Below are 14,123 nucleotides of genomic sequence, written 5' to 3'. Positions count from 1 at the left end.
CAATTTTTCAAGAAAAATATATCAGGTCTGAATATTCTGATTATTTTAAAGTTTTCATTTCATAGTTAATATTAAAAAAAAAAAAAGATGATTTTAAGGACTTCTGAATATATTTAATACATGCAAGCTCTACTTTGAAAAAGTTTTACTAAGCTGACTAGAGCCAATATAGAGATCACATGTGTTCTGGTTAGGATAAACATAATAATTACATTACAATTTTAAAGATTCTTCCAAACTGAATTCAATGTAAATTGTCACAACAGAGACTTCAGAAACAAGGCACCTTCCATGTTATGTAATTGCCTTGAGGAACTGCTTGGAAAAGCATTATGATATTAGAGTATCTCCAGTGCCAAGTCCCTGGCAGATAGGCAGAGGAGAAAAACATATATTTTCTTCAGTTTTGAAAAGAAATGTAATGTATTCACAGCTTCAGTAAACTGAGCTGATGTATTTTAACATCAGTATCATCCACTGGCAAGCAAGACTACTGTATTTAAGAAAATTCATTCCAGCTCCTCCACCACATATTTAATCAATACTTTGGAAGTTGTAATTAGCTTATGTTTATACAGCACTCTGAAGATGTAAACTGCTACGTAAGTGACAACTAATGATGAGGCTTAAGCAGCATTCATCAGCTTTGTGTGAATTCACAAACAAACAAGTAGCTTTTGAAAGTATTAGTACAGATCGCTATTAAATATCTCATTCTATTCATTTTAAGAGATTGCCCATGAACCTTCTGAAACATGTAATTTACATGTACAATACCAGCTTTTAAGAAATCTAGCAATACTGCAATTCTATCATTTCATTGTTACCATTTCTGTTGAAATTTTGTCCTATTTACACATCAGGAACTACAGCATTCAGTTAATACTGAAAATGAGTGTCAACTCATTTGAAAAGTGGCTCCAAATAGGCACCTCAGCCTGTAGCGCTTTTTGAATTATAATTCACTATGTCATTCTTTTTATTTAAAGAACAATAACTTAAAGACTTAATGTTCATTTGTACAATATGGAACTTGGCCCAGAAAGGATGGTGCAATATATGAGTAAAATTGCTGAAGATCATTGACAATCTAGATCTGTAAACGAGGGACTGTATTTCCTGTAACTTTCTACAGCTTTTGTTCATTAAAATCGAATCGAGACTACATAAAAGGAGAGAGGCAATAAGATATTGAATCAAATTAAACATTTATTCTAGTGGTAAAGAGTAGCAGGCTTTTTCTCAAATACCTCAATGCAAAAGAAGAAAGGCAACAATAATGTACAAAGACTCCCAAAACTAGCACTGAACAAAGCACTGAAAAGAAAAATACAGTGAAGGCAAAGCTTTCATTGCATGGAGATGCATTAAAGTGATATAATTAACAATTAAGCTTACAAATGTCTGTGACAAAATCCTAGTTTGAAGCACCTGCTGCTTTAAGGAGACAAACACATAACTTATTTTTCACTGCACAAAAATAAGCATATATTCCTATTATACACAAACATTCAATAATTGTAATTTCAAAAATCTTATTTACATTTGTGGTAACATTCCCGCATTAGAATTTAAAAAGTCAATGAATGGCATTAAAAATACAGAATACAGAGAAAGATTAAGATAATTATTGTAACTTCATAAACTCTGAAGCTGCAGCTTTCATTTTGTCTACATGAACCTTAAAAAAATGTTTCTTTGAAAAAGAGCTGCAAAGTATACCAGCAATTTAAGAGCATGGTAGATTGATTCAGCCTCATTAAAACAGGTATTTCTTAATCAGTCATTCTGAGGAAAATTACTCTGCTGTATTAAAAGTAAGCAATTGTACAGTTGAAACTGTTGTTTCATTTATTAAAATCCTTAACCTGAGAAACACTCCCACTTGTTAGCTCACTGTATATGCAATTCAACAAAACAAATTTGTTAAGTCGTCTACTTCAGTAGAAAAGGGCAAAGATGAAGGCTGGTATACTTTTATTCTGCAGTTAAAACATGTTCTACACAAACTTCAGTTCTACATGGGAACATTCCCATCCTGCTTTCAGAAATCAAACTCTAATTATATGGTCTTGGGAGTCTTTTGTGATCACTGCAGCAAAGGATGTAACACAGGCCAGTTCCAAGTAACTGTCCTTTCACCAGGAATCACTTAGGACAGGGCTGAATTAGCAAAGCCCTCTGGGCAACACTTCTGAGACAAGTGCAGGTGCTGTAAAATAAGTAACCTTTTATTTATTGTTCATTTGTTATAATTTTTTTACATTATGAGTGTCAGTGGGAAAGAAAAAGTTGAAGGGAAGAAACGGGCACATGTCATCCTGGATCCCAATTTCCTCAAGGAGTGAATCCTGGCTGTTGTGTCTATACCTATGGCTGGAGACTGGCCAGTGAAAGGAGATCTGAAGAAGTCAAAGCATGGAAGATCATCTGACAAACACAACCCTCTTCCAAGACACAGTAAAGTCAGAGACGAGCAGTACAAGAGTTTAAAGTAAATTATTATTTCACATGGAATACGTTAGTCTGCTACATATCAGCAAAACTGTGGCACCAGCAGGAAACCAGAATAATCTATGGATTTACATTTCTTTTTTAGTAGAAGAATATGAGTTGCTTCTTGTCACAGGTCTACTGGAAGCTACTGAGCAAATTACAGACTGGAACCTAGATGAACCAGGCTGTATTTACAACTGCTGTCAATTTGCTGAGCAGCTCCAGGTAATTCACATCATGCACTGTCTCTCACTTTCCCCACTTCTAGGAAAATACATATGATTAGTTTCCTGCACTTGTCATAGCACTTTGACATAAACTGATGGAAAGTCCTGCATAAAAGAAAAGTCTTACAAGCTTGTGGATGCAATTCAGTACTGAGATCTTAAAGGGTACAAAACCTGTAATTCCAGGTAAGACGGATTTAAAGGACTTAAACAATTTTGTACTTTCCTGATCTGGGTCCACCAAGAAATAAAGTTGAATCCACCCATCCCTGTTCAAGAAACTCAAGCAGCAGTAACTTTCACCGCTTTTCTGTTGAGTAGCAGCCCTGACTAGAATTATTACAAATTCTTCCGCTTGTTTCTTTTACTCGAATTTGCAAATATGTACTTGAAAATATTCCACAGCTTTCCTCCTTACCTCCTCTACCAGAAAAAAAGAGAGTCTTTCCCAGCCAGGTCCAGGATTAAGAATTATAGTTTGGGAAAGCATTCTTGTCCCTTTCAGTTTGCCTTTAGGAACACAAGTGAATTAATTATTCTCTACATTATACTCTCCAGATGCCCAACTGACACCAATTTCTGGGTTCTGTCCTGGTTTCAGCTGGGATAAAGTTAATTGTCTTCCTAGTAGCTGGTACAGTGCTATGTTTTGAGTTCAGTATGTGAAGAATGTTGATAACACTGCTGTTTTCAGTTGTTGCTAAGTAGTGTTTAGACTAAAGTCAAGGATTTTTCAGCTTCTCATGCCCAGCCAGCGAGAAAGCTGGAGGGGCACAAGAAGTTGGCATAGGACACAGCCAGGGCAGCTGACCCAAACTGGCCAACGGGCTATCCATACCATGGGACATCATGTCTAGTATAGGAACTGGGAAGTGGGAGCAGGGAATCACCGCTCGGGGACTAGCTGGGTGTCAATCGGCAGGTGGTGAGCAATTGCACTGCGCATCATTTGTACGTTCCAATCCTTTTATTATTGCTGTTGCCATCTTATTAGCGTTATTATCATTATTAGTTTCTTCTTTTCTGTTCTATTAAACCGTTCTTATCTCAACCCATGAGTTTTACTTTTCCCCATTTTCTCCCCCATCCCACTGGGTGGGGGGGGAAGTGAGTGAGTGGCTGCATGATGCTTAGTTGCTGGCTGGGGTTAAACCATGACAGTTCTCTGACAGAAAACCATCTAAGCAGACATCCATTTGCTGAGCTGCTGACATGGACAAATGATGTTGTCACAAGATTTGAAGTCTCCAGATTGACTTAAATGATTTTCATTCTGGAGGAATAATCAAACTGCCTAAACACAGGTATTCAGTGCCATCAGTGTCTAGCGCCACTGTGCCATCCACAGTGGCACAAGATACTGTGTTAAGGCAGCTGAGTCCTAACCTCAACTTCACTAATGCTGGACATCCAACTTCAGCCTAAGTCACCCAATCTTCAGTGCAGGAAGAGGTGCGAAGGTCCTTAAATGCCTCCTGGTACCAGCTTTAACAGGAAAAATGCAACATTTACTAACAGTCTGGGCCATACCTCTAGGATGGCTTCCAGAGCTTCAAGCCCAAGTTTCTGTCCTTGCTCCTGCTGTTCATTCTCCTTCCAAGACTCTTCTGTCTTTATGCAGTCTGTGTATTACAGCAACAATTACACCACTAACTTCTTTCTAGCTTCCGCTGAACAGAGTATCCATGTACTTTTTTTTCAGATTTATCCTTTTGGAAGGGAGCTTACCTTAACTCCTATCCCATGCAAACTTCAATGGAAGCACTTGTCTAACTGTTGCTTCACCGGGTTCCCACACAGAACCTCCTTCCTCAGCTTCAAACTCTGTTTTCTGCCCCTAGATGCTACAAGCCCTTGCCTTTTTTCTGACTTTAACAATGTATAAAAAGTTGATTATTTGTGACTTCTGGGAATAGATTTAGCAGCCCCAATTTAGAAGATGAGGGCTTGTGGCATCAGCCCTTACCATGTTACACCCTGCTATCATTTCCTGCTACAATAGCACATTATGTGAGAAAAATGGGTCAAACTAAAGAGCACCAGAAGCTTTCTCCTTTAGAAGGTAAACATGAAGACTAGCAATGCAAGCTTCCCTTGTGTTTGTAATGAACAGAGCTAGGCCTAGAATGGTAAAGGTAAGTCTTCTCTGCAAGCTAGTTAAGTCACCAACTTACCTGTTGAAGCAATCGGCAAATTCTAATTTCTTGTAACAGACTTTCAGGATATGGATATATGAACACGCTACAGGAGACTTACTAGTTTGTGACAGCTTAAAGACAGAAAACCTAGGGTTTGATATAATTCACACCGATGCCAACATTTTTTTTTCCCCTCCACAGACCCCAACATTACCAGGAGGCTTTTCTACCTTATTTTGTATACAGTTAAAACTGGCCTTAAGTAATCTCTCAAAGGGACTAAGCATTAATATCGTAACACAGGAAGTTAGATGATACAACATGCATACAGGTTTTGTCATGATCAATGTTCATCCTATAAATATTTTTTTTAGAATGCCTTGATTTACTGACCCTGTAAAATGAGGACTTTGATAAAGAAAATCATGATGAAGTTCAGTGTACTGAATTGTACACAATTTGTAGCATTAAGAGGTATTACACAAGAGAATATATACAAGCTTTATCATGAAATGGAAATATGAACAGTACTAATAGTGAGGAGAGCACGGGAATGCACAGAGATTTATTGTAAATTAGTGAAACCGGACTAGCCAAAGACAATTTTTACACACATGAAAACAGAAGAGACAGGAGGGTAGCCTAATTAACTGCACTGAGGGAAAGGAAGTGAAAAACAGGCACATGCAATGAGTTTCTGTTGTGAACAATACACTAAGTGCCAAGTGTGCCCAGACAAAACTACTTTCTCGTTCTTAATGTTAAAAAAAAATAAATAAATCTTACTCATCTACAGCTTGGAAGGAAAATCCAGAAATAAAAATCAATTATTATCTTTTTAAAATTGCCTTTTTAAACAAAAATGTATGGCTATTTGGGCTACAGTGTAATCAGAAGCTCCTCAAAACAAACCACCACTCAGTCACTGCCAAATTCTGATAATCCCAAACAATGTATCATAGAGAAGATGCAGCTATTAAAAAAGTATGTTGAAATTTACTTCAATAATAATAAGTGCTGTACAGTACACTGTTCTAGCAGAGACATTCGTGTCTGTTGTCTGTCATACTAGTTGAAGTTACAACTGATACTAAAATGTATGAAATCAAACTGATTTAAGTATGTTCTAGCACACAGTTTTTAAATGTGGGAAAGAAAAAAAAAATGAGAACAAACCCAGTACCATTCTAACTATCAAAAGTTGTATGAATAGTTCAACTTACTCTTTTACTGAGGCAGATAACTGGCCACATACTACAACCTAAAGTGCAGCAGCAGCAAAGGCATCCACATAGTAGCCATCGTACATTAACTGGAAGGTTCTTCTTAAGACAACTGTTAACTCTACTGATGCTGGCTTTAAATTCTTCAGGTGCAACCTACAAGGGGGGAAAAAAAAAAAACCAAGACAGCAAACTAAAACCATAGCAGTGCTATTTATTACTCTTACAGTGGTCTACACCTGGAACTCTTGTTTTTGTAATAAAATCTTAACTCCAGTTCCAAATGCCTATTCACAGATACTCACTCACCTTTCCAGTTAAAGACGAAGGAAATTCTGCTTCAAATTTGTTGCTTAGTCCAAACCTGCAAAAACAAAAAGATCATACCAAAATTATAAATAACCCCAATTCATGCCACGAGTTACAAGCACCTCATAATACTTCAGGGTTTGTAACACAACAGCATTAATTTCAGGAAAAAATAGTTGTTATTAAAAGTAATTCCTAAAATTATCTTAACAGACAAAAGTACACCATTGTACACAGTTCAAAATCCATCTTGCCTACAGTCTCCTCTTAAAGTTCTGTTGATACTGTTGACTCCTCCCCAAAGTCAGCAAAATCTTTATAAGCAATAGTGGCAAGCGTGAAAAGTGAAGGGAAGTACTTAAGGGGAGAGGGGAATTAAGTTAAGGCCACAGTTTGAATTACCCCCCCTCCTCCACCAGTACAGATGTATCTTGAAGGAAAGTTCATCCAGTGCTATTCTACTCGGGCTGTGTTAAATAACTGTTCTAAGCATAAATACCAACTTGTTTATTCAGAAAAAAATACACTATTAAGTTTCAGAACACAAAACACTTCCTGACAAAACACGATTTAAATTGTAACTAATTTGAAAGAAACATACCAATTACAAATGTAAAGCTATGAAGCAGTCTGAGATGAGCTGGAGTTACTGACTATTCTGGGTTTCAGAAGATCTAAAGATTAGAAGAGTTTCACCTTGTCTACAAAAAAAAATTGGGTTTTATCCTACAGTTGGCTCATTGGGTTCATGAATGGATGAACCTCAAAGAAAATCTGAATATTTTCTGGCATCTGGTATGGGCAATAACTTCTAATAAGGACTATACAGTCGAACAAATTAATGAAACTGTATGTCTGGCTACTAATTTGGTGAATAGCAGTCAGTGTAAAATTTAAGTTGTAATTAATAACCTTCTGAATATAAACCAAAGCAGTCTTAATGTCAGATACTACAAACAACACAAATCAGAGATTAAACTGCTCAGGACTTGAATATTGGCAGCAAGACCTATCACACATTGCTCAGTTGTATGCAGAAAAGCTTACCTGAGCCTTGATAGTTGAAGATTTTAAAGACATAATTTGCTTTGAGAATATGTTTATTGAGCATTTAGGCGTTTCTCAGGGGTTGGGGGTTTTGGGGGGGGGGGGGGGGGGGGTGTCCTTACTGAACTGAATGATCTTTATGCCAATGGAGAACTTTGTCCAAGTAATCAAATGGGCAGTTAAGTGCTGTACAAACAGTGAGCTACTGTGGAAGGGCCTCACAAAACCCAGTGGACAAAAGGCAACAGATGAGCTTCTGCGTAGATAAATAAAAGGTGGTGAATCTTGGGAAAGCTAAACTATGTTTATGTGACACTCAGCTAAAGTTTGGCAGCTACAGCTCACAAGAGATATTTTATCACCACTCATGATTCTCTAAAACATCAGCTCAATTCAAACAGCAGTTGCCAGAAATAGCAATAAAATACTGGGCACCACTAGGAAGGTGATAAAGAACATCACAAAGGGCATCATTTTGACTCTCCATAAAACCCTCGTATACCCACATATTCAGTACTGGGTGCAGTTCTGCCACCCACATTTTATGGCAGAGTTAAGAGAAAGCAGAGAGAAGAAAGACTAATATAATTAAGGGAGTAAAGCAGCTGCCTTAGGAGACTAACAAGGCTGACACTAGCTTGGAAAAGAGAAGGCTGAAGTGGGGTATATGATCAAAGTGCAAAGATTCAGGAAGGCAGTGGATAAGGTGAATGATTAACTGTTAATCACCAAATCCCACAACAGAGGGCACTCACTGAAACTAGTCAGAGATTGCTTTAAAACTGGTAAAAGAAAAAGTGCTTCTTTAAGCTGCAAGCAGCAAAATTTCTGGGTTTGTTTCCACTTCAGATTAGTGACAAACTGTGCCAACAGACTTGAAGAGAGGTTACACAAGTTCCCTGACAAACAGACACTAAAGGAAAGATGATGTTGAAGTATATAGCGCATAACACAACTGCAGATGCCAGAGAGTACAAGGAGAATGGACACCAGGAACAGCTAGACTTGCACATAACCCGTAAGTGGCAACGCCTGTTGCCACAGTTTGTAACAGCACGCTGGGCTAGACAGTTTATGAATTTGATGCTGTAGGCAATTTTTACATATGGTCTTAAGTAAAAAAAAAAGTCATCTCCCGGTCATTGACTGCAGCAGTAGAATCATAGAAACATAGAATGATTTGGGCTGGAAGGGACTGTCAAAGATCATCTAGTCCAACACCCCTGCCACCAGACCAGGTTGCTCAAAGCCCCATCCAACAGGACCTTGAACACTTCCAATAATGGAGCATCCACAACTTCTCTGGGCTACCTGTTCCAGTGTCTCACCACCCTCATCGTAAAAAATGTCTTCCTTATATCCAACCTAAATCTATGCTCTTTCTGTTTAAAACCATTGCCCCTTGTCCTGTCACTACAGGCCCTGGTAAAAAGTCTTTCTCCATCTTTCATATAAGCCTCCTTTCTATATTGAAAGGCCGCAAAAAGGTCTCCCCAGAGACCTTACTTACACATAAGTTACCTAGCATATCTGAGTATTTGTAATTAGAATAGTAGCTCTGCAACTCATACAAAACCCTCCAAACTGGTGAAGTAAGAAATGAAAATTGTTAACCAAAGAAACATATGGCAAGTTGACCACTTCAACACAGAACAAATAAAACCCATGCTTACTGGAAACATACCTCTACCATTGAAAATCCTGTTGAATACTCCATGACAGGAGGACCATCCACCCTTTCCCCAAAATCCTGAGTGAAATCAAGTGCTGAAGCAAAAGTTATGTAGCTGTCAGAAAGAAGTGTCATGCCCTATCAGTTAAGTTACTTAAAATTGCTAGTAGTTTGAAGTAGAAACCAAAGCCTGAAAAAATCCCTTGGATCCATACGCATTTCATAAGTAGCCAAGCCTGGAGAAGGACTCCAAGCTCAAGATACACAGCTGCCACCAGAAGTCTCAAAACTAAAAGTTAACACCACTTTACTGTATAATTAATTCATCAAATCTAAAGAGATGTCTCTTCAAAGAATGAACTTCATGTACTTGATGCTTCAACATCCAGAAAAGATTTACTATGAATAATTGAATTAAATATAAAGTTGAGTGTGCAATAAAGGGAGTGGCCAACTACAAGGATAATTCAGTCCAAAGCAGCTCTTATTGCAAGAGCTAAAACAAAGCTGAGCCCCTGACCAAAAGATGAGACAGAATTTCAGCTGTCCCTCTACCCGGAATACTAAGGAAGCCCTTTACTCTGAGGCATGAGCAGGTTAAGTCAAAGGCACAAGGAAGTCTCCCTGCTCTCACTTAAGTCACAAAAAGATGTAATTGCAGGGAAAGCCCTGCTCAGTCTCACACTGAAGACTGGCTGAGAAATCAGCAGGACAGAAACAAGGCTTTTTTTGTGAATGCGTGTTCCAAAAGTATTCAAATGTTGACAGCTCCATCGAACACAAGCAAATATTCACAGAGATGGCAAAAGCCATGCCTGACAAAGACATCCCCGCTGGAAAAGCTCTAAAGGTATCTGAATTTACAAACACTCTGAGACAGTGAGGTACAGAAACTTCTGACCAATAGTTACACTTTGGTCAAGTTACAAGCAAATGAGACCGAGACTCCGTACTCTAGGCTTGTGGTCATGTTTAATACATGGTGGAGTAGCAAAACTGAAACATCAAAGCTAACCCAACCAGCTACCAACATCTTTCTGAGCTTTCCATATTACAGTTTTGTCACAATATACAGGTAGTAAAATAAGGGTGACTCTGTACATTAAAAGCTTTGGCAAGTAATTATGTGATCTCAGTATTATCGCTTTTGACTGCAATCTGCAATTTGGAAATTAAAATATTAGAAAATCCACAGAACACTACTACACGTTCACTGTAAAGACGTAAAAGCAGCAAAAACTGTCTCAAAATCAAACACTGGGAATCAATATTTTGGAGATGCATTTTCCTGAGACAGCTGTCCTCATTATAGCACTAGATTTCTTTTGTACAATACTCCATCTTCAGTGACACATACCATTCCCATGTGCCTTTCCCATTCTACATCATGTCTTCAACAGATCCATGCTCACCTCATGCATGAGTACTTTCTTTAACCTTCCTGGAACCTGAAAAAATGTTTCTTGAACATGACTCTGCTTGAAAGGTTCGGCTGAGTTCCTGCCCTTGTGTACAGTGGAGAAAGAAATGGCAAGAGGTGGAAACTTCAAAGTACAGAATTTTACAGTATAGGACACAGCCAATCTGCAACATTTTCTCAGCTTGCAGCTCAGATCTTCCTAACACACAAACTGACACGTGCTATCCTCTTTCTCTTTGCCCTCTCTTATGGGGACACTAAATCATTTTTTCCCTGCTCTCAACCATACTTTTTAGTTCCACATGTTCACAACCCTTACAAAATATATATTTATTCCACAAATCTTAACACTCTCCATCCATAATTCTCACAGCCCTGTTTTCACTCAAACTGAGGTTTCACAAAGTAAGGTTCAAAAAATATATAAGCAGACTTAAGTTTAATATTAAAGAAACTGACTAGGGTGAAAATATATTTTGTGAGGTTTCTTCCCCTCCAAACAGTTATCTTGCATCAACACACAATGCACTAAGATAACAAACAGCACAGAAAGGCATTCACTAGCACATCACAATGGCTCTCCGTCATTCCAGCACTGCAAAAGACTAATAAATCCAATATTACCAGCTAATAAAGTCTCGTATATATAAGGCATTTATGTGTCACTGGTCAAGGAACAGGAAAGCACAGGAAAACAGTCACGTCACTGGAAAACACAATCAGACCTATCACAAATATTCTCTTTGCAGTTTCAAACTCATCATGTACCTCTCTTTCTACCCTAATATGATTTTAGAAACAGCCACGAAATACCTTGGACTTTCAATTCAGTTGTAAGTAAAGTTCTTTATTTTCCCAGCTATCCAGTTTCTTGCCATTAGAAAAGATCACCTCAAGTTATCAGAAACCAGGTCAAATATTACTCCTGACTACTGAGCTATCTAAATTCTGCTGGTGTGAAAACAGTTTAACTGAATATTTAAAAAACAATTATAAAAAAAAAGGAATTTTAGAATTGTGTGCAGCATGGTCCAAACAGGGAGTTTAAGAGGAAAACTCTTAGTGCTAACCAAAAGCCCCACACCCTGGAAAGGCAAGGCCTTCATGTTTTATTTGGATAATATTTACCTGCTTTCCTTTAATTACTTTCAACTATTCAGCTTAGAAAGGACTCTCACACACTTCCATTGTCTGTTGGATGAAATCAAGTAATAGTAAATGTCTTTCTGACATTAATCTGTAGTCATGGAAATGACATATTTTAAGCTCAACATTATGACTCCTGTGTAAGATTGGAGAGGATATGACAATAGACTATGAAAAGAGAGCTTCTGTTTAAATATACACACGGAAGAAGCAGTCAGCAACTCTTTAAACTGCAGAGCCAGGGACAGATCAATCCAGTATTGCTTAACAGCTGCTAATTTTTGTCAGACCTTCAAAATGCATATATGCTTTTATACTAGGCAAGACTAATTCATTATATACATAGGACTTGACCCATTCCTTAAATCCACCAAGTGAACGTTCTGACAGTGATCTAACTTTTAATAAGCTTCTTGATCAATGACAAAAAAAGTTATTGGCCTTACAAAGGTAAAAGTGGGTGATGCTATTTAGTGAACTGTTCACACCTGGCATGATAAAGTAGATGAAGATCAATTGCCTAATTTTGGAGGTAAATGTTCCTATTTCATTGCTCATCCAAAACCTAAAGAACAAATATTTTAAGGAAGACCTTGAAGTAATAACGAGCTACTGACCATTAATGAACAATTAATGGGGCAACCATCCTTCGTCAACCACAATGCCCTTACTAGTCACAGACACGCTACAGAAGCTCCCTCACAATTCCACTAACGGGCTTTGATCTTGTCTCACACAACTTCTCTTCCAGTATTGGAGAAGAAACCAGTGTTTGCCTCCATTTCAGTTCTTGATACTCTTGCATTTGCTAATATGAAAACTATCTAATTGGGGGTTTGCTCTGCTCACTAGAAACAGGCTAAGGCAACCAGCTTATTTTCAGAGAGGTCACTGGATGGTAACAACTTTTGTTCACAATAAACAGTCATACGCTGAACACTTCAGCTACACGCTTCTGTTCCTTTACCAGGCCTCCTCAGCCTCCTGCCCAGCCACGTCCTACCAACCCTCCAAACCTCTCTCAGACTATCATGTCTTACTTCCTGTTTCTAACCAGACAGCAAACTGCACTGCTCAGCTGTTAGTATTACTTAATGTCAACCAAATACTGAAGCAGTAACAAAGTGCCACAAAACTACTCAAATTTAACCCCCGATTTCTGGACAGGTCAGTATATGAAAATCAGTAGAGTTCATGGGACTCGGAGCACTAGACCACAATACCTTCAACTTTTGTGCTTCTATTGCAAGCCTAGTCCTGCTGAGCAGTGAATACTAAAAAAAAAGTTTGCACTGCTGCATTTTGTCTCCAGGTTGATATTTCAGCCTCTGAAACTGTACATCATAACTGACAACAGCTACACTTCAGCAGAGTGAGCCTGACAAAACTGACTGAAAGAAAGACACCCTCATCTGTTACATTACTGAGAAGTACTACACTAACTCACAGTCACTTGCTGCTGGATTGTCAGGGATAGCAAACAAAACTCAGAAAACAAAACTCACAGTCACTCCCATGGTAAACACAGTGAAACAACACATATCAATCACAACTTAACATGATTTTACATGTACCTACCTGACTCACAGACGCCTTTTCTTTCTTAAAGTCCTCAGAGCTATACTAGCGGCCACACGTTAAATGGGAGTAGGTAGCAGGTACATAAACAACCCTAAGCAATAGTCCAGCCGGTCATGTGCTGGCATATACCTGTTATACGCAGGAACACGGGCACCAGGCACCTTACTTCCTGACAGCTCATCACTATGGGCAAATACTTCACATTCCTCTGTCAGTCACAGCCCAAGCCAGCCTTGTTTCCTCTGCGCCTCGTTAGAGGTTTACGGCCGCTTGCGAGTCCCAGGCGGCTCCCAGCTGCCCGGCGGGGCTGAGGAGAGCCCCCTCGCCCTCCCACGGGGGAAGGGGGGGGGAAGCAGTCCCGGACCGGTGCTCCCCCCGCCCACCTCCCCGACTCGCCCCAAGTTGCAGCCGCCGGCTCGGCGCCGCCGGCCACCCCCGCCGCCGCCCCCGTCCCGCCGCCCGGGCCTCCACCGCCCGCCCCGGCCGCGCAGGCCCCGGCGCGGCCCTTACACGGTGACATGGCCGGAGCCGCGCACCACCACCGGGTCGGGGGAATACTTGAGGAGCTGCTCCTCCAGCGCCCGCTCCTCGTCCTCCTCCTCCTCGTAGATCTCGTCGAAGTCCGCCATGGCCGGGCCCGGGCGGCCGCTCACAGAGAGGAGCCGGGGCGACGCGACGGGGCCGGCCGCGGAAGCCGGCGGGAAGGGGCCGGCGGGGACGCCCCGGTGCCGGGGCGGGCGGCCGCGGAGCCCCGGCGAGGCGGCGGCGGCGGCGGCTGCAGCAGCAGCGGCGGCGGCTGAGGAGGCGGCGGCGGCTCCGGGCGAGGAAGCGCCCGTCACCCTCCGCGGGGGGAGGGGGCGAGGG

The 14,123-nt window shown here is 40.2% G+C and overlaps 1 protein-coding gene across 1 annotated transcript in view; it reads right to left on the bottom strand.

Moving 5' to 3' along the window:
• Positions 1 to 14,123, bottom strand: part of CHIC2 (cysteine rich hydrophobic domain 2) — a 32,586-nt gene extending 18,463 nt beyond the window's left edge. Inside the window, exons 1-3 of the mRNA XM_069790116.1 lie at positions 13,770 to 14,123; positions 6,394 to 6,448; positions 6,085 to 6,240 (exon numbers count right to left, since the gene is read on the bottom strand). Coding sequence (XP_069646217.1) covers positions 6,085 to 6,240; positions 6,394 to 6,448; positions 13,770 to 13,888 — 330 coding nt within the window. The 5' untranslated portion in view covers positions 13,889 to 14,123. The remainder of the gene's footprint in view (positions 1 to 6,084; positions 6,241 to 6,393; positions 6,449 to 13,769) is intronic.

This window comes from Haliaeetus albicilla, chromosome 1, assembly GCF_947461875.1.
Source record: "Haliaeetus albicilla chromosome 1, bHalAlb1.1, whole genome shotgun sequence".
Taxonomy (NCBI): Eukaryota; Metazoa; Chordata; class Aves; order Accipitriformes; family Accipitridae; genus Haliaeetus; species Haliaeetus albicilla.
Note: the sequence above shows the minus strand (reverse complement) of the source record. Positions and strands in the feature narration are given on the sequence as shown.